Raw genomic sequence first — 20,471 nt, 5'->3', positions numbered from 1 at the left:
AGCCTAATGGCTGTCAGCATGACCATAAACCACAAATGACACCTCCGACCAGAAACATTCTAACTCTTAAGATAAACCCCTCTCCCACCAGACACATGCCAGCCCCAAGATAACCTTCCCTCTGACTGAGCGATGTCAGCCCCAGGATAACCTTCCCTCTGACCGGAGCGATGTCAGCCCCAAGATAACCCCTCCCCTCCAACCAGAGACATTCCAACCCTGTAATAAACTTCTCCTCCAAGCAGAAATATTCCAAGCCTGTGATAAGCTCTCTCACCCTAAACCCTTAAATACTCTTAGTCTGTAAGAGAGAATGCTCCTTACCAAAATTGGCCAGAAGCCCCTCTCAGGTTTATTCTCTAAAATAAACCTATCCTTGATTGTTGAGCCACTTTTTGTGTTTCTCTCTTCTTTTCTTTAACTCTTACAACTACCCTACAGAGACAAATAAGCCTTTAAGAATAGATTGATTTTAGGAATAATAAGTCATTCCAAGTCAATCTTTTGTGGGAAGATAGAGATCAAGTTGGGAGATCATGCATTAGGTTGGTTCTGAGGACTAAGCTCTGATTTTTTTATCTTGCTCAAATTCCTATCCAAGGGGTTTGGGGAGTCATGTTCTCCAAACCATAAATGCACATCAGATGGGTTTTATTTAACCATGTATATCATGACTTACTTTCCAATCTGACTCTGGCATAACAAGGAAGAAAATAAAAATATTTTACCCAAAAATATCTTTCCTTGCCCTACCTTGAAATTGTCCTGCAAAGTCTCTTATGGGAAAAATCCACATTCTGTAGAGAATCTCCTTTCCCCTTTGTTTTCCTTCCTTCTGTGTCTGGAATTGGTGGGTTCTTGGTCTCGCTGACTTCAAGAATGAAGCTGCGAATACTTGCGGTGAGTCTTACAGTTCTTAAAGATGGTGTGTCATGTGTCCGGAGTTTGTTTCTTCAGATGTTCAGATGTGTCCGGAGTTCTTTCTTCTGGTGGGCTCATGGTCTTGCTGCCTTCAGGAGTGGAGCTGCAGACCTTTGCTGTGACTGTTACAGCTCTTAAAGGCAGCACATCTGGAATTGTTCATTTCTCCTGTCCAGAGTTATTTGTCCCTCCTGGTGGGTTTGTGGTCTTGCTGGCTTCAGGAGTGAAGCTGCAGACCTTCGCAATGAGTGTTACAGCTCATAAAGGCAGCGTGGACCCAAAGAGTGAGCAGCAGCAAGATTTATTGCAAAGAGCAAAAGAACAAAGCTTCTACAACATCAAAGGGGACCCCAGCAGGTTGCCGCTGCTGGCCCAGTCAGCCTGCTTTTATTCCTTTATCTGGCCCCCACCCACATCCTGCTGATTGGTCCATTTTACAGAGAGCTGATTGGTCCATTTTACAGAAAGCTGATTGGTCCGTTTTACAGAGAGCTGATTGGTCCGTTTTGACAGGGTGCTGATTGGTGCATTTACAATCCCTGAGCTAGACACAGAGTGCTGATTGGTGCATTTACAATCCTCCAGCTAGACATAAAAGTTCTCCAAGTCCCCACCAGATTACTAGACACAGAGCACTGATTGTTGCGTTTACAAACCTTTAGCTAGAGACAGAGTGCTGATTGATGCATCTACAATCGTCTAGCTAGACATAAAAGTTCTCCAAGTCCCCACTGGATTAGCTAGACACAGAGCACTGATTGGTGCATTTACAAACCTTTAGCTACACACAGAGCACTGATTGATGCATTTACAATCCCTGAGCTAGACACAGAGTGCTGATTGGCGCATTTACAATCCCTGAGCTAGACACAGAGTGCTGATTGCTGTTTATAATCCTTTAGCTAGACACAAAAGTTCTCCCAGTCCCCACTAGATTAGCTAGACACAGAGCACTGATTGGTGTGTTTACAAACCTTGAGCTAGACACAGAGTGCTGATTGGTGCATTTACAATCCTCTAGCTAGACGTAAAAGTTCTCCAAGTCCCCACCAGATTAGCTAGATACAGAGTGCTGATTGGTGCATCCACAAACCCCGACCTAGACACAGAGAGCTGATTGGTGCATATACAATCTTCCAGCTAGACATAAAAGTTCTCCAAGACCCCACCCGACTCTAGAGTCCAGTTGGCTTTGCCTAGTGGATCCTGTGCTGGGGCTGCGGGCAGAGCTGCCCTCCAGTCCCGTGCTGCGCACATGCACACCTCAGCCGTTGTGCGGTCGATGGGACCAGGTGCCATGGAGCAGGGGGCGGTGCCCATCAGGGAGGCTCAGGCTGTGAGGGAGCCCATGGTGGGGGTGGCTCGGGCATGGCGAGCTGCAGGTCCTGAGCCCTGCCCCGTGGAGAGGTGGCTGAGGCCTGCTGAGAATACAAGCGTGGTGCAGGTGGGCTGCTAGTGCTGGGGGACCTGGCGCACCCTCTGCAGCTGCTGGCCTGAGTGCTAAGCCCCTCGCTGCCTGGGGCCGGTGGTGCTGGCCGGCCACTTCGAGCGTGGGGCCCGCCAAGCCCGCACCCACACGGAAGGCGTGCTGGCCTGCGAGCACTGCACACAGCCCTGGTTCCTGCCTGCGCCTCTCCCCCCACACCTCCCCGCAAGCTGAGAGAGCAGACTCTGGCCTCGACCAGCCCAAAGAGGGGCTCCCACAGTGCAGCGGCAGGCTGAAGGGCTCTTCAAGCATGGCCTGAGCGGACGCCGAGGCCGAGGAGGCGCTGAGAGTGAGCGAGGGCTGCTAACACATTGTCACCTCTCACTTCCTTTCCAGATCTAGGAGATAATCAGCTAAGAGCCAGGCACCCATTTAGTTCCGATAAGAAACAAAATTTTACAACCTACTGTCTCTCTAAAGTCTGCTGAGAGCTTCCTCTGCACAATAAAACTGGGTCTCCACAGTCCTTTATCTTAACCTGAACAGTTCCTTTCTGTGGGTCCCAGGTCTTCAGATAAACTCAACCAATTGTCAACCAGAAAATGTTTAAATTTACCTATAGCCCAGAAGCCCCTACTTTGAATTGTCCTGCCTTTCTGAACCAAACCAGTATATTTCTTAAATGTATTTGATTGATGTCTCATGCCTCCTTAAAATATGTAAAGCCAAGCTGCTCCCCGACCACCTTGGGCACGTGTTCTCAGGACCTCCTGAAGGCTGTGTCACGGGCCATGGTCACTCATATTTGGCTCAGAATAAATCTCTAAAAATATTTTATGGAGTTTGACTTTTTTCATCAACAGTGCAAAGGTAATTGCAGTTTGCCATTACTGTCCATGGGAAAAACCACAATTACTTTTGCACCAATCTATAATCGTAACCTTTAAAACCTTTAGAAATGATGTTCCTCCTGCTTCACTAACCTTTCCACTTCTTAATTACTTACAATTTGGCTTTTAATCCTGTACTCCCCTCAAAGAAAAACATTTTGAAATAACTTTCAAATAAAGATTGTGATCCAATTACCAAACAAGATGTCTTCTTCCATAAACCTCATTGTCCTTTATCTTCCTGCATCATTTGTTTTTTGTTAAATTAAATGAGACAGTGTGTCTCAAAGTACCTAACACTGTCTAGTAGACGATTCTCAGAGCAAAGGCATTTTCTCTTCCTTATGTGGGAACTCTACTCCCTCATTTTGTGTAATATATATTTATATTTAGTATATTCATTGTAATATATATTTCTTTTTGCAACATTAATGTGGAGATTCCTGTCTTATGATTTAATCCATCATTGACTATTTTTGCAACCATGGTTGCCTCAAATCTTTTGTTGGAAAGGGTGATATATAAATCTAAGTTATCTCATCCATCTAGTCTTACCCTGTTGCACTGGTTCTAGCCAGTTCTACTTAAGTGTCCCATTGGAGCTTTGATCCCAGCAGGGTTTCCAACTCAGATTTTTTCCACTCTTCTCGCTCCAGATACCATCTTCTGAATTCCTTTTTTTCAGTTAATGGCCAAGTTATTTCCCCAGTCATCAGGGTTCAAAGTACCGAAGTTATCTTTCACTGTCACCCAAGTCCTATGTGATGGTCAAATTTAGGTGTCAACTTGACTGTATTAAAGGGTACCCGGATAGTTGGTAAAGCTTTATTTCTGGGTATGCCGGTGAGGGTGTTGCTGGAAGAGATTGACATTTTAATCAGGGGGTTGAGTAAGGAAGATCTGCCCTTACCAATGTGGGCAGGCACCATCCAATCAGCTGAGGGCCCGTGTAGAACGAAAAGGCAGAGGCAAGACAAATTTGCTCTTTCTCTTCTGGAGCTGGGACACTTCTCTTGCCCTTGAACATGAGATATCCAGATTCTCCAGTCTTTGAACTCCAGGACTTGCACAAGTGGTGCCCACCTTCTCAGGCCTTCAAATTTGAACTCAGCCATGCTACCAGTTTTCCTCGTTCTCCAGCTTGTGGATAACATATTGTGGGATGTTTCAGCCTCCTCAATTGCATAAGCTAGTATCCCTTCTCATAGATCTATCTATCTTTCTTTCCACACATACCTTTTTTTTTTTTGAGACAGAGTTTCACTTTTGTCACCCAGGCTGGAGTGCAACAGAGTGATCGCCTCTGCCTCGTGGGTTCAAGCAATTCTCCTGCCTCAGCCTCCTGAGTAGCTGGGATTACAGGCACCCACCACCACACCCAGCTAATTTTGTGTGTGTGTGTGTGTGTGTGTGTGTGTGTGTGTGTGTGTGTATTTTTAATAGAGATGGGGTTTCACCATGTTGGCCAGCCTGGTCTTGGACTCCTGACCTCAGGTGATCCACCCGCATTGGCCTCCCAAAGTGCTGGGATCACAGGCATGAGCCACCACACCCGGCCACTCCATCCTTTCTTTTTTTTTTTTTTAAATTCAACTTTTATTTTAGATTCAAGGGGTAAATGTGCAGGTTTGTTACATGGGTATATTGTGTGATGCTGAGGTTTAGGGTATGAATGTTCTTGTCACTCAGATAGTGAGCATAGGACCCACTAGGTAGTTTCTCAGCACTTGCCCCCATCCCTCTCGCCCACGTCTAGTAGTTCCTAGTGTCTGTTGTTGCCATCTTTATATCGATGTGTACCCAATGCTTAGCTCCCACTTCTAAGTGAGAACATGTGGTGTTTGGTTTTCTGCATTTGTGTTAATTCACTTAGGATAATGGTCCACCTGCATCAATGTTGCTGCAAAGGACATCATTTCTTCCTTTTTTATGGCTGTGTAGTATTCCATGGTGTGTATGTACCACAGTTTCTTTAATCCACCATTGATGGGTGCTTTGGTTGATTCCCTTTCTTTGCTATTGTGAATAGTGCTGTGATGAACATATGTCTTCTTGGTAAAATGGTTTATTTTCCCTCGTATCCTTCATCCTTTAGATTGTCCCTCTTCAATGCCAGCTTTCTGCTTTATCCATTCTTTTCCTACTCCTAGATGATCACCCATCATCTGGGCTGTTATCCTTTTAACTGGCCTCCTCATCCCCAGTATTTTTATTTCTCCAATTCTTAGACATTGGGTCTACATAGAACCAATGTTTATAAATTGTGGCATCTCAAATATGAAGCCCCAGTTTCAAAGAAAATTGATGATTTATAGTTATCTTCCAATTCAAAAGTTCATAACTGCAATCCAGTAATTTTTTAAAAAATTTGAAACTATGAAATAGCCTACCAAGTACCATATATTAAATATTGGATCTTCCAGGTTATTGGTTATATGGTAATTCCACTCTTTTGCTCACGATCTTCACTGAATCTCTAGTAGCAATCAATGAAGTACAAGTTCAACCTGGTATTCTAAACCCTGCCCAACATGGTCTTAATCTCCTGCCATGCTTCTTTATTTACCACTCTGTATGTATATAAATATATATCATATATTCTTGGCCATTAATTGTTCCCTGAGATTGCCTCATCTTTTCCTAACTACTTAGCTTCATCCATGCTATTTCTGCCACGTGGAATGCCACCCTGCTTCTGACCATCTTCTGCTTCTTGAAATCCTAACTGCCCTTAAAGGACCACTGAAAATATCCCCTCTTTTTATGAATTCTTTCCTGAGGCCTCCAACTTTTGAACCAGTATTTGTTGTCCCTTAGAGCACTTAATCATGTTCTGTCTAGTATTAAAGTTATCCATGTATTTGTCTTATTTTCCCCTACCAGATTGTAAACTCTATGCTTGAGACCAAGGTCTGTGTCTCACTCATCTAAGTATATGCTGTGGAGCCAAACATATTGTAGGTCTACAACAAGCCAAGCATGTTGTAGGTCTTGGATATAAAATAATGAGACCTAGCTCCTTGTTTGGCTCAAAAATTGGAATTGAAGATATTATAATTCCAAAGCAATCATTCTAAAAAGGTTTTGAGCAGTCAGTATTTTTAGAAAAAGCATGGAGTCTGCAAAATCCTAGGAAGGATCATATTTATCTAAATATTTAAGTTTAGCCTGGTTGTTAAAAACCAATTACATTTTCCTCTGTGTTTGCTTATCTGTTAATTTCTAATAGGTAGAGCTGGGATTAGGGTGAGATGAGTTAGATGCCAATGGCACAAACTGAAGGAGGCAATCACTTTTTTGTCAGTCTCCTGATAGATTACTAAGAATCCATTAGGGCTTAATCAAAATTTTTCTTTCCAAACGAGCTTATAAATAGAGAATGTGCTCAAACACAGCATTCATTCTTTGACTTACTCGAAGTAAAAGTAAGTTCATTGAAAAGGATTAGTACTTTTTTACTCAAAGTCTTTTCAAATTAGATTTTTTTTGGCCCACCTATGACAATAGGTGACAGTGTTTCTGAAGTATTTATGTGAGCAACAATTTTCTTGGTCTTCTTAGAATTATTGCCTCGGATCACTATTCATTCCATTTCTTCCCTTGATTATATCATTATTGCCATTTAATGCAGCATGAAAGTTCCTTCTCTATGATATTTCATATTTTGCATGTATATGTATTTGAAGACAGAGTCTCACTCTGTTGCCCAGGCTGGAGTGCAGTGGCGCGACCTTGGCTCACTGCAGTCTTTGCCTCCCGGGTTCAAGCGATTCCTCTGCCTCAGCCTCCCAAGTAGCTGGGATTACAGTGTCCGCCACCATGCCCAGCTAATTTTTGTATTTTTAGTAGAGATGGGGTTTCACCATGTTGGCCAGGCTGGTCTTGAACTCATGACCTCAAGTGACCCACTCACCTAGGCCTCCCAAAGTGCTGGGATTACAGCCACAAGCCACCATGCCCAGCCTATATTTTGCATATTAAAAACCTTTTTCTTTACCAACTCTCCACATCTGAAATTTTATGAATTGTTTTCCTTGAATAAGGAGTATTTGTATTATAAATGGGAAACATGTATCAAAATATATGACCCATAATTTCTGTAATCTATATGCTTTTTTTACTGATTTGTAAAGACTCCTTAAATACCTCAATAGAAAAATAAGCAAAGATATGATTAGGCCCTTCACAGGAAAACAGGCAATCATCAAAATGCTTCTTTGATTAAAAAAAAACACTAATTAAAAGTGACAAATATTCTGCCTCACTGCAATGAGATAGGCAAAGATGTAAAATAACAGCAATATTCTGTATTGGTAAATTAATAGGGAAATGAGTGTTTTCATTACATGGTTGACACAGCTGAAAATTCTAGCAACCTTTCTGGAGAGCATTTTTGTATATATATCAAAAGCCTAAGATTGTGTGAGACCTTTGACTCTATAGTGTTCCTTCTAGAGATTTATCTTGAAGAAATAATTGGACAAACTTGTGGTGACATAGGTACAATATGTCTATAATATAACTAAATTAAATGTCTGTCAATTGGGGATTTATTATCTTAGGTTATAAACCGATGCAATGAACTGTGGTGCAAATGATGATTAATTCTTGTCTGTTGGTGTGAAAATGTGCCCACTATGTATTAAGTTTTTAAAAGCCTGGTGACAAAAAAGGTCGGGCGTGGTGGCTCACGCCTGTAATCCCAGCACTTTGGGAGGCCGAGGTGGGTGGATCACAAGGTCAGGAGATTGAGACCATCCTGGCTAACACAGTGAAACCCCGTCTCTACTGAAAATACAAAAAGTTAGCCAGGCATGGTGGCGGGCGCCTGTAGTCCCAGCTACTTGGGAGGCTGAGGCAGGAGAATGGCGTGAACCCGGGAGGCAGAGGTTGCAGTGAGCCGAGATCATGCCACTGCACTCCAGCCTGGGCAACAAAGTGAGACTCTGTCTCAAAAAAAAAAAAAAAAAAAATCCTGGTGACAAAATAGCATACTTTTATCTCATTTTTGTTTAAAAATAGATTTATCACTTATCTTGGATGGGAGTGAGGATTAGATCATGGCCATTTTTATATTCTTCTTCATAACTTCTGTATTGTCTATTCTTTTTACAGTGAACATCTGTTATTCTTACAATCCAAAAAAAATTTATTTCCATTTTGAAAAAAAAGGACCAGCTCCAATTTAAAAAATGTTTATTCTTAGGCAATACAATAAAATAATATTTTAGATATAATTACAGAAATATTAGTACATTAAAATATTATAATCTTGTCAGGATATAACAATATAAAATATTCAATATATTTTAAATATATTTCATTTGGTTATAGAGTAAATATTAAATTAAGTTTAGTAGCAGTAAGTTACATTTGATACATAGAGAATCTTTGTAAGTTAGCCATCAAATTCAAATGTAAGCATTTTAATACTTTCATAAATAAGTTACTTAATAATGTTTATCTTGCTGAAAGACTTCTGAGAAATCTGTTATTTTAGCATGCTGTGAAATTCCAAAGTTGAAGCCCCAATTTTAAAGAAACAGGTTACATTTTATCTGTAATATTAAATCTTCATAATTGTATACGCTACTCATAAGCTAAGTTATCTGGAAAATAATGCACATGAGCTATAATTTACTGCTAAGTAAAGTCTTAGAAATGCGACTGAACAGCTGTTCCTATGGCTTCGTTGGAATTTCAGGTTTTAGCATCACTTGTCTTCCTCAGAAGTTAAATACTGGTAAGAGGGCATGAGAAGATGGAGGCCTGAGTGGAGGCCAGTGGTTTGACATTAGCACCAATCTAGGGCTTTTACTTATGAGTAAAAGTAGATAACCTTAGAATCACCTGTGAGTTTGAACTTTAAAAAGAGGCACGGATGGAGCAGTTGTAGCCAGCCATACTGGGTAACTGCCTGTAGAGTTGTTGCTTGGGTATTTGTCTAGAACAGGTTTTCTCAGTATTTAGAGTACATCAGAATCATGTGGTGGGCTTGGTAAAACATAGATATTTCGGGCCCTCCCCCAAGAGTTTCTGATTCTGTAGGTCTGGAGTGGTCCCTAGAATCTGCATCTGTGACAAGTTCCCAGATGATGCTGATACTGCTCTTCCAGAGACCACACTTTGAGAACTACTGGCCTACAGAGGGTTTGTAGAGATTAGCTAGCTCTATATGCCGCTATAGTACCCTTGGGACAATAAGACATTTTTAAAGCAGAAAAATTTATTTGTTAAGTGAATCTAAATAAGTGAAATGCTGCACATCTTAGTTTAGATGTAAAAATGGCTTGACAGCAAACATGTGAGCAGCGAAGGATGTAAACCATGTGAGCCATGGCCATAGTCTGTGCTGTCCTCTGGGTCATGTTTTTCACTTACAAAGCAATTGAGATTGAAGCAGTAGCCTGAATTTAAATATCAGCACCACCAACTCCACCTAGGTAGATCAAAAAGCATCTTCAAAGCTTTGTCTCTTTGTGTCTGGACTCTAAGACTCATCAAATAGTGTTATCATCAAGTATAACACTAGTTTAATGTTTTGTAGATGTTGGTTTTTCTGCTATTATTCAGACCTTATCTTCTCTTAGCTTTTCTAAGAGAAACTAGAAGCCCTGGGTTTCCCTAGGCATAGACCTTATTTTTAACCTTTACTTGGGCCTGCTGAATTATCATGATGAAATATAACAGCAGTGAAAAGGAAGAAAAAACTAGAGGGGAGGGAAGCTACTTGTATATGTGAGATCCTTAACAGAGCAATGAGTTACTTTTTCTGGGATATTAGATCAGAAACAAGTCTCTTTTTTCTCTTAGCATCTCTGTAGGTTAGTACAGTGCCTGGGACATGCTTGGTGCTGAATAACATGATAGTTAAGTTGAATTAAGTAACCTTGGGAATGTATCAACACATTGAAAAGCAGGTTTTAAGACATACAGCGGCCAAATTATACAGTTTGATACATTAAGATTTTTAAACAATGGACTCTTTCAGTATGGTTTGTAAGAACAACATATAACATAAAAAGTATTGCTTTTTTTTTCCCACAAAGGAAGAATTAGAGAAATAACAAAGGAATAAATCTGTAAAACCTAGAGTGATGACATATTCAGAGCAATGAAAAAATAGATTCCGAGTCTGATAAACCAACAAATGCCTTAAGTTCTTTCATGGATTATTGAACTGCTCCCTTACATAAGGTATGCACCAACATTTATGGAATGAGGATAAAGTGCACATTTCATAAGTAGTATTCTTGTTATTTGTGTGGGTATGCTGGTAAAACAGAAGTTAAAGTTATACATATTTCATAGTATGTATATAACAATATCATTTTAAAACTAATTCACTAAGGGGGAAAATTTTATATGCTTTGAATACAAGCAGATTTTAGAGCTACAGTGAAATGAATTCAATAAACAAACAAAAATCTTTAAAAACCAACAAAACAAAACAAAACCATACAGTATTTCCAAGGGTATTTTGGTTCCATCAGGGAACCCCCTTTTGCCATTAGTAATGGGCATGTTTGAAACAGTCCTGGAAAATCCATGAACCTCAGTTCAGTTCTGTGTTCCATCAGGCCTTACGGTCCTCAGCAGGTCTGAAAGTCCAGTTCTATACACAATGCTCCAGGATACCACATGCCCCCTTCTCTTCCCCTACCCAGGGTCTGAAGTTTCAGGAAGGGTTGGCGGGGCAATCAAACACTGATTTAGCCTCCCTGAGTCTTAAAGACAGGAAGAAGACAAATGTGGGAATCCAGCGGGCCAAATATTTCATAACTTGCAGCATTCAAACTTCATACAATCACTGTAGTGACAGTGCCTTGGATGTAAGTGGAATAGGTTTTTGGTGATATTTTGTGAATAGTTGCTGCTTTGCCACAGAGAACTTTGAAACAGCACAGATTAGAGACCCAGATCACAGAATTGACTTGAAAGAACTGCTTTGTTTTGTGGGGAAACAAATTGAAACTTTGTACTAAGTCATCATGGAGCAATATTGTTTGGTTAAAGAAAAATACCTAAATAACAGCATGTTCTGTCATTACTTTGTTCTTTAGGATGAAAAATAGCAGTTCTGCTGTCTTTTTTAGCTTCAGTGTCTTTTCTTCATGCACACCTGACAGCGACTTATTATTTTTTCTAATTCCCCAGCTTTCACAGTTGATGGAATAGGCTTTCTGAAATAAAAACAAACCAAAAAAACTCATTTATTTATGCATAAAAGGGAATTTTCGCTGAGTTTGTTTTATTAATGAATATTTTTGCTATTTTGAAATTTATTACAGGGTCGGGCGTGGTGGCTCACGCCTGTAATCCCAGCACTTTGGGAGGCTGAGGTGGGAGGATAAATTGAGGTCAGGAGTTTCAGACCAGCGGCCAACATGGTGAAACCCAATCTCTACTAAAAATACAAAAATGAGATGGGTGTCTTGGCATACGCCTGTAATCCCAGCTACTCGGGAGGCTGAGGCAGGAGAATCACTTAAACCTGGGAAGTGGAGGTTCTAGTGAGCCCAGGTCGTGCCACTGCACTCCAGCCTGGGCAACAGAGCGAGACTCCATCTCAAGAAAAAAAAAAAGGAGAGAAATTTATTATATTAATGGACTATTTCTCTTTATGGAAGAAGTATATTTCTGAAAAGGTATATATGGTGGCATTTTATAATTTTAGTCATATTTCAGCAGCATTAAAGAAACATAGGCCTTGATGAAAACTTACAGATCATCTTTTCGGTAATAAAAACTACTTCCACCCTTTAAATTATCCACATTATTCACAAGTCTTTCAATACAGTAAATTCAGATGAGAGATCATTTTTTGATTGTATCAAGTAATTTACTATAAATTCACATACAAATATTAAATGTGTTTAGTGATGACAAAACCCATATTTTGTCTTTATTGGCACAGTAGTACAAAATCATGGCTACTCGTTGACCCAAGAACACAGGCAACCTTTGAATAGTTCTGCAATTGAGTCATCAGATTAAGCTTGATGGTGAATAGTTACCTGAACATTCTTTCTGGGTTTAATGAAGCCAGCCAGAAACTGTAGGAATTTGAATAGTAGTTGCACGTTCCTCTTCCATGACATTCTAGAAATGGGCTGGCTCGGAATTCTTCCAGGCAGGAGCCAGGGGAGGCCAGTGCTTGCCCGGTGCCCTCAGAACCTGCACTTGTGAACTACCACAATTTAAAAAATCTGAATAAACACTCTGTCCATTGGGGTTCAAATTTTCAATTCTCTACTTTTTTTTTTTTGAATGAATGGGCAACTGTGAGTAAAGAAAGGGGAGGAATGATCATGAGCGATGCTACAGATTAGAAATAACCACCTATGTGGCCAGGAGCAGTGACTCACACCTGTAATCCCAGCTCGCTCTTTGGGAGGCCTAGGCAGGCAGATCACTTGAGGTCAGGAGTTTGAGGCCAGCCTGGCCAACATAGTGAAATGATGTCTGTACTAAAAATACAAAAAGTAGCCGGCATGGTGGCGTGTGCCTGTAGTCCAAGCTACTCAGGAGACTGAGGCAAGAGAATTGCTTGAACCCTGGAGGCAGAGATTGCAGTGAGCCAGGAGGTGGAGATTGCAGTGAGCCAAGATTGCACCACTGCACTCCAGCCTGGGCGACAGAGGGAGATTCTGTCTCAAGAGACAAAGAAAAAGAAAAAAGAAAGAACCACTTGCGTGCAGCTATGACAGTCATCACAGTCACACATGGCCAATCCATAAACTTCTTCACTAGCATTTACATCTGAAAGCTTTTTCTTTAAAAGACTGTTTTTCTTTGCTTTTATCTCCATATGAATGTCAAAAGGGGCACAGATTTTGGAGCAGATAGACCTGGGTTCAGATCCTAGCTTTTCCACTAAATAGTTGTAAGACCCTGGGGAAAGTACTTCATTCTTATTTGTAAAACTGTACATGATAGAAATTACCTATGAGCGTTTTCATAAAAATTACAGAGAATGTATATAAAGCAGTTATCTTATAAAAAATAGGCATTCCAGGCTGGGTGCAGTGACTCATGCCTGTAATCCCAGCACTTTGGGAGGCTGAGTTGGGCAGATCACTGGAGGTCAGGAGTTTGAGACCAGCCTGGGCAATATGGTGAAACCCTGTCTCTACTAAAAAAACAAAACAAACAAAAAACCAAAAATACAAAAATTAGCTGGGCATGGTAGCACAGACCTGCAATCTCAGCTACTCAGCAGGCCGAGGCAGGAGACTCACTTGAACCTGGGAGGCGGAGGTTGCAGTGAGCCAAAATCACTCCACTGCACTCCAGCCTGGGTGACAGAGCGAGACTCTGTCTCAAAAGATAAAAATAATAATAAAAAGAGACATTCCATTATCAATAAAAGGCAGCTACTATTCACCTAAATTTCATAATAGAATTTGTAGGTAATCTCCTCCTGAGAAGTCTTTTTTAGTACTCCATTATTTACCAAAAGTAAAAAAAAAAAAGTCTATTTGTAGATTTTCAAGGAAATGTCTATGGCATGTTGCACACACGGACAGCAGGCAGCATCGACCCTGGGAACCACATTTTACCCAGCACAATGTAACATTCTACAGGTAGTCTTTACCCTAAACCTCCTGTTCCTTTTCTCCTCACCATGATGAATGAAAATCCTTTCCAGAGAGAAATCCAGCCGTGAGGACATGGAGGAATGTCAGTGGTTTGGCTGTGAACGGCTATGGCGATCGCAGGACCTTCACAAACAGTGCATCTGTAACATGAAACAAAGACTATGGCGGCATTGCCACTTTCTGCACTGTCATGTGCTGCCTTTCATTCCATTACAAGGGAAGTGATTCACTTGGTCCCATTGTAAAACTAGGGGATTGGATTTTTACCTGCTTATATAAGGCTCAAGGGCTCTGCCAGTAATGGGAGCCATGTTCATTGGCATCAGAGCTGGTGTTGACAGCCAGTATGAATAATCATTTCGAGATGCGAAATTACATACATCATTGACATTGCAGAATAAGAATGGCATTGTGGTAAATCGCTGTAGGCAGCTGCCAAGAGTTCCTAATGAAACATCAGACTGAGTATCACTTTCAGTAAGTTAAAGTTATTTTCAGCATCGTTACTACAGAGAAGCTAATTTAAATGTAACCTGCAGCAAAAGCTGGACAAAGACAACACAAAAGAGTTATCTGCAAAGTGTAGTATTGAAAAGTTTTCATACTGATAGAAATCAAAGATCCAATAGGCAAACAAATCTTCTTTCTCCCACCTTTAATACTTCCGGTGGCTCTTTCTAATCGATTTAGAACATGGGGGCTAGCATAGATCAGTTGGGATAGTGTTTTTGCTTCAAAGTATTCCCACTTATTCATATGTACATAATAGCTAATAACCAAATAAAGGTTTAGAAAAGCAGTTATTTGTGAGATTGAAAAGCAAACGGGTGGGCTGGGCATGGTGGCTCACGCCTGTAATCCCAGCACTTTGGGAGGCTGAGGAGGGAGAATTGCTTGAGTTCAAGAGTTTGAGAGAAACCTTGACAGCATAGCCAGACCTCATCTCTACTGAAAATCAAAAAAATTAGCTTGGTATAGTGGCGTGTGCCTGTAGTCCCAGCCATTTGGGAGTCTGAGGTGGGAGGATGGCTTGAGCCTAGGATGTGGAGGCTGCAGTGAGCCGTGATTGCACCACTGCACTCCAGCCTGGGTGATGAAAGTGAGACCCTGTGTGAAAAAGAAAAAGAAAAAGCGCCAAAAAGATAAATGCAGACAGGTGGTTTAGGGGGTTTTAGGGGCGAATTGTTTGCACTGAATGGGAGGAGCTAGGCTAGCATTCCTGAGCTAGGCTCCTTCCACCATTTTACATTCCAGAATGAAAATTAGACAGGCCAGTGTTTTATTTGCTCTCTTTAAAATGTGTCAGGAGACACTCAAGGTTATTTACACTTAACTTCAGAGGGAAGCATCCTAGGCTATAAAGATTTATAATCTGCATGTGGAACAGCACAACTGGCAACTGGGACTGGGACATTACCAAGGTCTTGTCCGTGGGCTTGTTGATTTCCTTGTACAAAAAGAAAAGAAAACCCACTGTAGAGTGGCACTGTCCCCTCTGGACATGAAGGAATTGCTGTGGTTTGACTGTGTCGGGTGAAGACAAAGCCTCTCGTTGTCCAGGTTGCAGGTGATCCACTGTCTCCACGTTTTCCTTTCAAACCTGGCAATCCATCTGATCCAGCTGGTCCTTCAAAAAACACATTCTAAATGTTGCAACATACACAAAAATCTTAAACTCGTTTTTTCAAAGTACTAATTTAAATATATGTATATATATGTTGAGCCCATAAATTGAAAGCAATCCTAGAGAAGAGTGGCTTATAAAAATGGCCAAACAGTATTATTAAATGTTAAGCAGTTTATCACACAGTGCCTCTTCTTATCAATGTTTGTGTGTATTTGATGCGTTTTTTGAGATCAGGTCTTTATCTTTGAATTCCTCTGTGAGGCCTGGCACAGTGGCCTGCCTGCATCTGGTAGGTCTTATGTATGTTTTTTATGAATAAATGAATGAATCCTCCTACAATGTGATGGGGGAAAATTCAAATATCTACAACTTAGTCTATTCGAGTAGATAACAAAAATTACTTATGGTTTTGATAAATTCACAAATTATTGCAACATTGTCTACAATAAACAATTGCAGAAAACATTGAAAGCTCTTTTTAAAGGTTCAAACTTCAAGGAAGTTTTGTTCAATTTGTAAGTCAAGTAAGAGAAGGCTTTTTTTTTCACTGTAATAAGGGTTAGTTTATTTATATGAGTTAAAAACAAAGTAAATGGTTTCTGTACATTTTTCTCTCTGTGGAGAAAAACTTTCTATACTTTGGAGTATGGAGTTGGACAAGGCTAATCCACACTTGTCATGTTCTAGATGAGGACCAGTGAGCTGTCCTCTCTTCCATTCCTCTTGAACTTCCTTCTCCTTTCTTTCATTGAACGGCTATTATTTATGGTATTGGCATTGGCTACCACTTCCTCACTCCCATCCATTTCTGCTGCCACTGTACGCTGACTCCCTCCCCAACCAGACTTGGGCCATGGTTCTCTAGGGTCCTAAGGAATCACAGAGAAAACAGCGATGGTTAGACTTTGGGCCTACATCATCACAGGAATTAGTTTTGTTGCCCCTGGGACATCCGTGCCCCTGGGAGTCAGGCAGGGTCACAGTTTAGTCCTGACTCGGAAGTCAGGACTTTCCTCAGAAATTTGTAAAAGCCCCAATATTATACATTTTTTCAATTTTCTCTGAATTCTGCCCACTCTTGTCTCCTCCAGGGACCTTGAGTGGTTTTTTGAAATTAAAAATAGGCCATATCCAAATTCTCCAGTCTGATGTCTTACTTGAAAAATCCAAGTTGCCATGGTTTTAACATATTGGGGAGACACATTTTTCTCTTTTCCTAACCCCTGCCCTCATTCAGAGGAGCTATAGTTGGCCCCAAACAAAAGATGTCTCCTCATCTCTGCACAGGAATTGGAAAGTGATTAGCTGAGCAGGGCAGGAACTGGAAGTGAGCTTTTATACAAATGTGTGATAAGCATTTCTGTATCTCCAAGAAAGGGGCCAGGGCTGTCAGTTTATGCCAGTGCAGTTTGACTCTTAGATCCCTTTGTCATTCTTGTGAGGCCTCCATAGCATTGAACTGTCTACTTGCTAATTAGTTCTCAACAAAGTTTATATTGCAGTGCCCTTGCTCTTGCTGTTGCCCCATTCTTAGGGCATTAAAGCCTTGGTCATTAAAATTTTTAAATTAATAGAATTATTAATAAGAATGGTTTATCACTTCAAAAACCACACTTTAAGGAAAGTTGAATGATTAATAGCACTCTACTGTGCACCTATGACAATATTAAATCATATGTAATTATGCAATTAGTATTATATTAGCATCACATTTGAATTTTTAAAAATTTAAGTCTATAGTCTTTACCATTTTAATATAGTAGATCTGAGCATGATATATGTCAGTAAATTCAGAAAGCACATTTAGAATTTTTTCTTGCTTTAACAAAGTCAGCAATCCTAAAAATAGAAGATTTGTATATCGAGGTAGTTTCCAGAAGAGTGCTTTGAAACATCTGCAAAAGGTAGATGTTGATCCAGGTATCAAACTGACACATACAGCATATGTTCAGAATAAAACACTATATTTAAGAGGCCCCTTTTCAGGACACGCATGAATTGTTGAATTCTATTCAAGAATGGCTTTTTTTTTTGTTTTTGAGACAGAGTCTGTCACCCAGGTTGGAGTGCGATGGTGTGATCTTGGCTCCCTGCAACCTCCACCTCCCAGGTTCAAGCGATTCTCCTGCCTCAGCCTCCCAAGTAGCTGGGATTACAGGCACCCACGACCATGAAGAATGGCATTTTTAAAAGATGGCTTTCTTAAAAAAGGATACTAAGTTGCTCTTCTACTCATACCAAGGTAATATTTTTCTAGCTACATACTTATGTACTGCTCCTATAAATAATTATTAACTAACAACTCCTATAAGTTATTAAAAACAGGTATTGGCCTTTTTGAAAGAAGAACACCGATAGGACTTATTAGTTCTATTTGTCCTCAGGCTAAACTGTGCATCAGTTTGGAGCCCATCTGACCAGCTAAGAGGTCAGAAAAATACTGTGTTCCAATAATTCTTGATTCTCATCTTCCAAATGAACATTTGATCCTTGGCCTTTGGTCTGATCTGAACAACATAAACTCAAAAGGCCTAGATAACTCATATAGTCACCCACTCGAACAAGACTTCTCTGTATGTCGAAATAGCACTTCTTCGGTGAGGAAACAAGCTGGGGGTTTACCTGGCTCTCCTTTAGAACCTTTGTTGCCTTTTTCTCCAGCTGGTCCAGGAGTTCCTGGTTTTCCATCCTTGCCTGGCTTACCTCTTGGCCCACAGGGTCCTAGGCAAAAACCAACATTGTATTGCATTTTATCATATAGGATGAAAAGTAAGGTGGCCAACCATCCCGTTAACCCAGGACTTTCTCAGTTTCAGGAATGAAAGTCCTGCATCCTGGGAAGATCCTCAGTCCTGGGCAAGCTAGGATGATTAGTCACCTAACTTGTTAGCCCCACTTCCCAGAAAACAAGACTCTCAAAAATGAACTATGAGGATACTAAATGTGGCAGTTTAAAATTGTGCTGCAATTTTTATTTATATTCTTCCAGAATTCACTATGTCCCTGAATTGATCAAACAAATAAGTAACATCTTTATCTCCCAGGTGATTCAGACAAACTTAAGGCATAATCATTCCATTCAGAAGCCTATTACGATATGCTGTGCTTATGTAGAGGGGTTAGTTCAATTTCCAAACACCAGTATTTTGAAAAGATTTCTAAATCATTTTTTCCTAATACTTTGCTGTACAAAATGTTAGAAAAGTATAAATTCACAGAACTCAGGTATATTCAGACAATCATTTAGAAATAGAGCCCCGAGACTGACAGTTGTCAGAGGAGATAGACATACCTTTACCTTAATAAAAAATAATTTAAAAAAATGCTGCCCTAAAGTGTATTTGTTCAAGTTATACTATGAACAACTGCTTTCAATAGATTCCAAGGTCTTTTATTTGCTGGTCAAGGGTAAAATGAGCTCAATCCTAAGACTGATTGTGAAAACCACTATCATGTTCAACATTTTCTGTGAAGTTGTATCAGCTGTTTCCAAAGCAGTTTACACGTATTTTGGTTCAACCACTTCCTAGTGATCCAAGTCAATGCTGCCAGTCCCACACCTAGGTTTCCAGGTGGCCCTGGTGGCCCAGGTTCTCCCTGCATCCCTGGCTCTCCAGGTGTGCCAGGTGGCCCTGGGCTTCCTGGAAGGGAGATAATCTTAAGTGTGCCAGGGTCTCCACGTACACCTGTTGACATAAACATAAGAAGAAGATGATGGCTTCACAGATGCGTTACCTTTCTTCATTGACAGCAATAGTAAGGACGTTTATTTACCAGGTGGTCCTTTTGGCCCAATTGGTCCTGGAGGTCCAATGGATCCTAGAAATCCAGGATTACCCTTTTCTCCTAAAAACAAACAAAGACACAGTGTGATTCCACTTAGATCAATGGGTTTCCTAGTTCTTCAGGTTGATGATTGACTCTAAGGACAAATACTAGAAGTGTGCCTGGAGGCTCTGTCCTATGGGTTCTGTCACAAGGGCTACAATTTCATTTTGTTCACATAGGTTTTGGCATGTCACTGGGACCCAGTAGGTCATGCTTAATGAGTCTGTAAAGAAATATATTCCAGAAGTAGGCATTAAGAACTTGTATTTTAACATTGAAGGGGAAGGGTCCCTAAGAGTCCACTTTTTGAGTTCAGAAACCAATTTGATATTTACGGTAAGATACAAAGTCACATTAAAACCTGTTTTACCATGTGGTGAATTATATTGCTTGGTTGTCATAGCTACCTACTTTCTCAGCTTATTACTCTAGCTTTACTAATAGCCTAGAGTTAGTTACGTTAGGAGTTCTCTTCAGCACATAGAGAATATTTGCTTTGATGTGAACTAATAAAGTGGTAAGACTTCTCTTCCAATCACAGTCTTTTACACAAATAAAAGAAGGTTACCGAGAGCCATTGATTTGGAGAAATATTCTATTTCAAAGAATCTTGAAATAGTGTAGTGGAGCCTTCCTACTTCACTCGTATTGAGGTCCTATTTGTACTAACCCCAGCTGTCTGTACTTCAGAAAACACTTGTGTGCCCTAAAATATGAATTGAGGTTATGGTATTTGCATATAAAGAGCAATGCACAAAAACAGTACCTTTCACGCCTGGAAACCCCTGGAATCCAGGATCACCTCTGGGTCCTGGAAGACCTGGAGTACCTGGTGCTCCCTATATTTCAAATAAAGGGAGCAGAACCAAAACAAATTTTTAAAATCACTCAATTCACAGCAGTTTTTCAAAAATGCAAATAGGGTATAATATTATGTTGGGTGAGAATAAGCTGAAGTTAGCAGACATCATTTTTATCTTTCAATCAAGGCTATAACTCCTCTGGCCACTTAGAACCTTTCCTTAGGACTATCATTTTAAAAGTAAAATAAAAGCTTCCCTTAAGCCCAACAGCAAACATACCTTCTAATGTTGGTGTATGTTGTTTTAGTATTGGATTCAACTGGATATTCTGTGTCCTAAATGGAGTAGCCCAGTACTGCCAGAATGATTTTTTTT

At 40.4% G+C, this 20,471-nt stretch overlaps 1 protein-coding gene and 1 long non-coding RNA gene across 4 annotated transcripts in view; one reads left to right on the top strand and one right to left on the bottom strand.

Moving 5' to 3' along the window:
* Positions 1–20,471, top strand: part of LOC117979478 (uncharacterized) — an 89,868-nt gene that overhangs the window by 2,190 nt on the left and 67,207 nt on the right. For all 3 annotated transcript variants that reach the window (XR_008624601.2, XR_008624602.1, XR_004670340.2), the window contains exon 2: positions 17,512–17,707. This is a non-coding gene — a long non-coding RNA (uncharacterized LOC117979478). The remainder of the gene's footprint in view (positions 1–17,511; positions 17,708–20,471) is intronic.
* Positions 8,417–20,471, bottom strand: part of COL4A3 (collagen type IV alpha 3 chain) — a 148,659-nt gene continuing 136,604 nt past the window's right edge. The window contains exons 44-52 of the mRNA XM_003821829.5: positions 20,060–20,132; positions 19,240–19,311; positions 19,026–19,151; positions 18,088–18,186; positions 15,256–15,465; positions 14,106–14,283; positions 13,864–13,978; positions 12,255–12,427; positions 8,417–11,420 (exon numbers count right to left, since the gene is read on the bottom strand). Of these exons, the coding sequence (XP_003821877.2) occupies positions 11,336–11,420; positions 12,255–12,427; positions 13,864–13,978; positions 14,106–14,283; positions 15,256–15,465; positions 18,088–18,186; positions 19,026–19,151; positions 19,240–19,311; positions 20,060–20,132 (1,131 nt within the window). The 3' untranslated portion in view covers positions 8,417–11,335. The remainder of the gene's footprint in view (positions 11,421–12,254; positions 12,428–13,863; positions 13,979–14,105; positions 14,284–15,255; positions 15,466–18,087; positions 18,187–19,025; positions 19,152–19,239; positions 19,312–20,059; positions 20,133–20,471) is intronic.

The sequence above is a fragment of the Pan paniscus genome, chromosome 13 (genome assembly GCF_029289425.2).
Source record: "Pan paniscus chromosome 13, NHGRI_mPanPan1-v2.0_pri, whole genome shotgun sequence".
Taxonomy (NCBI): domain Eukaryota; kingdom Metazoa; phylum Chordata; class Mammalia; order Primates; family Hominidae; genus Pan; species Pan paniscus.
Note: the sequence above shows the minus strand (reverse complement) of the source record. Positions and strands in the feature narration are given on the sequence as shown.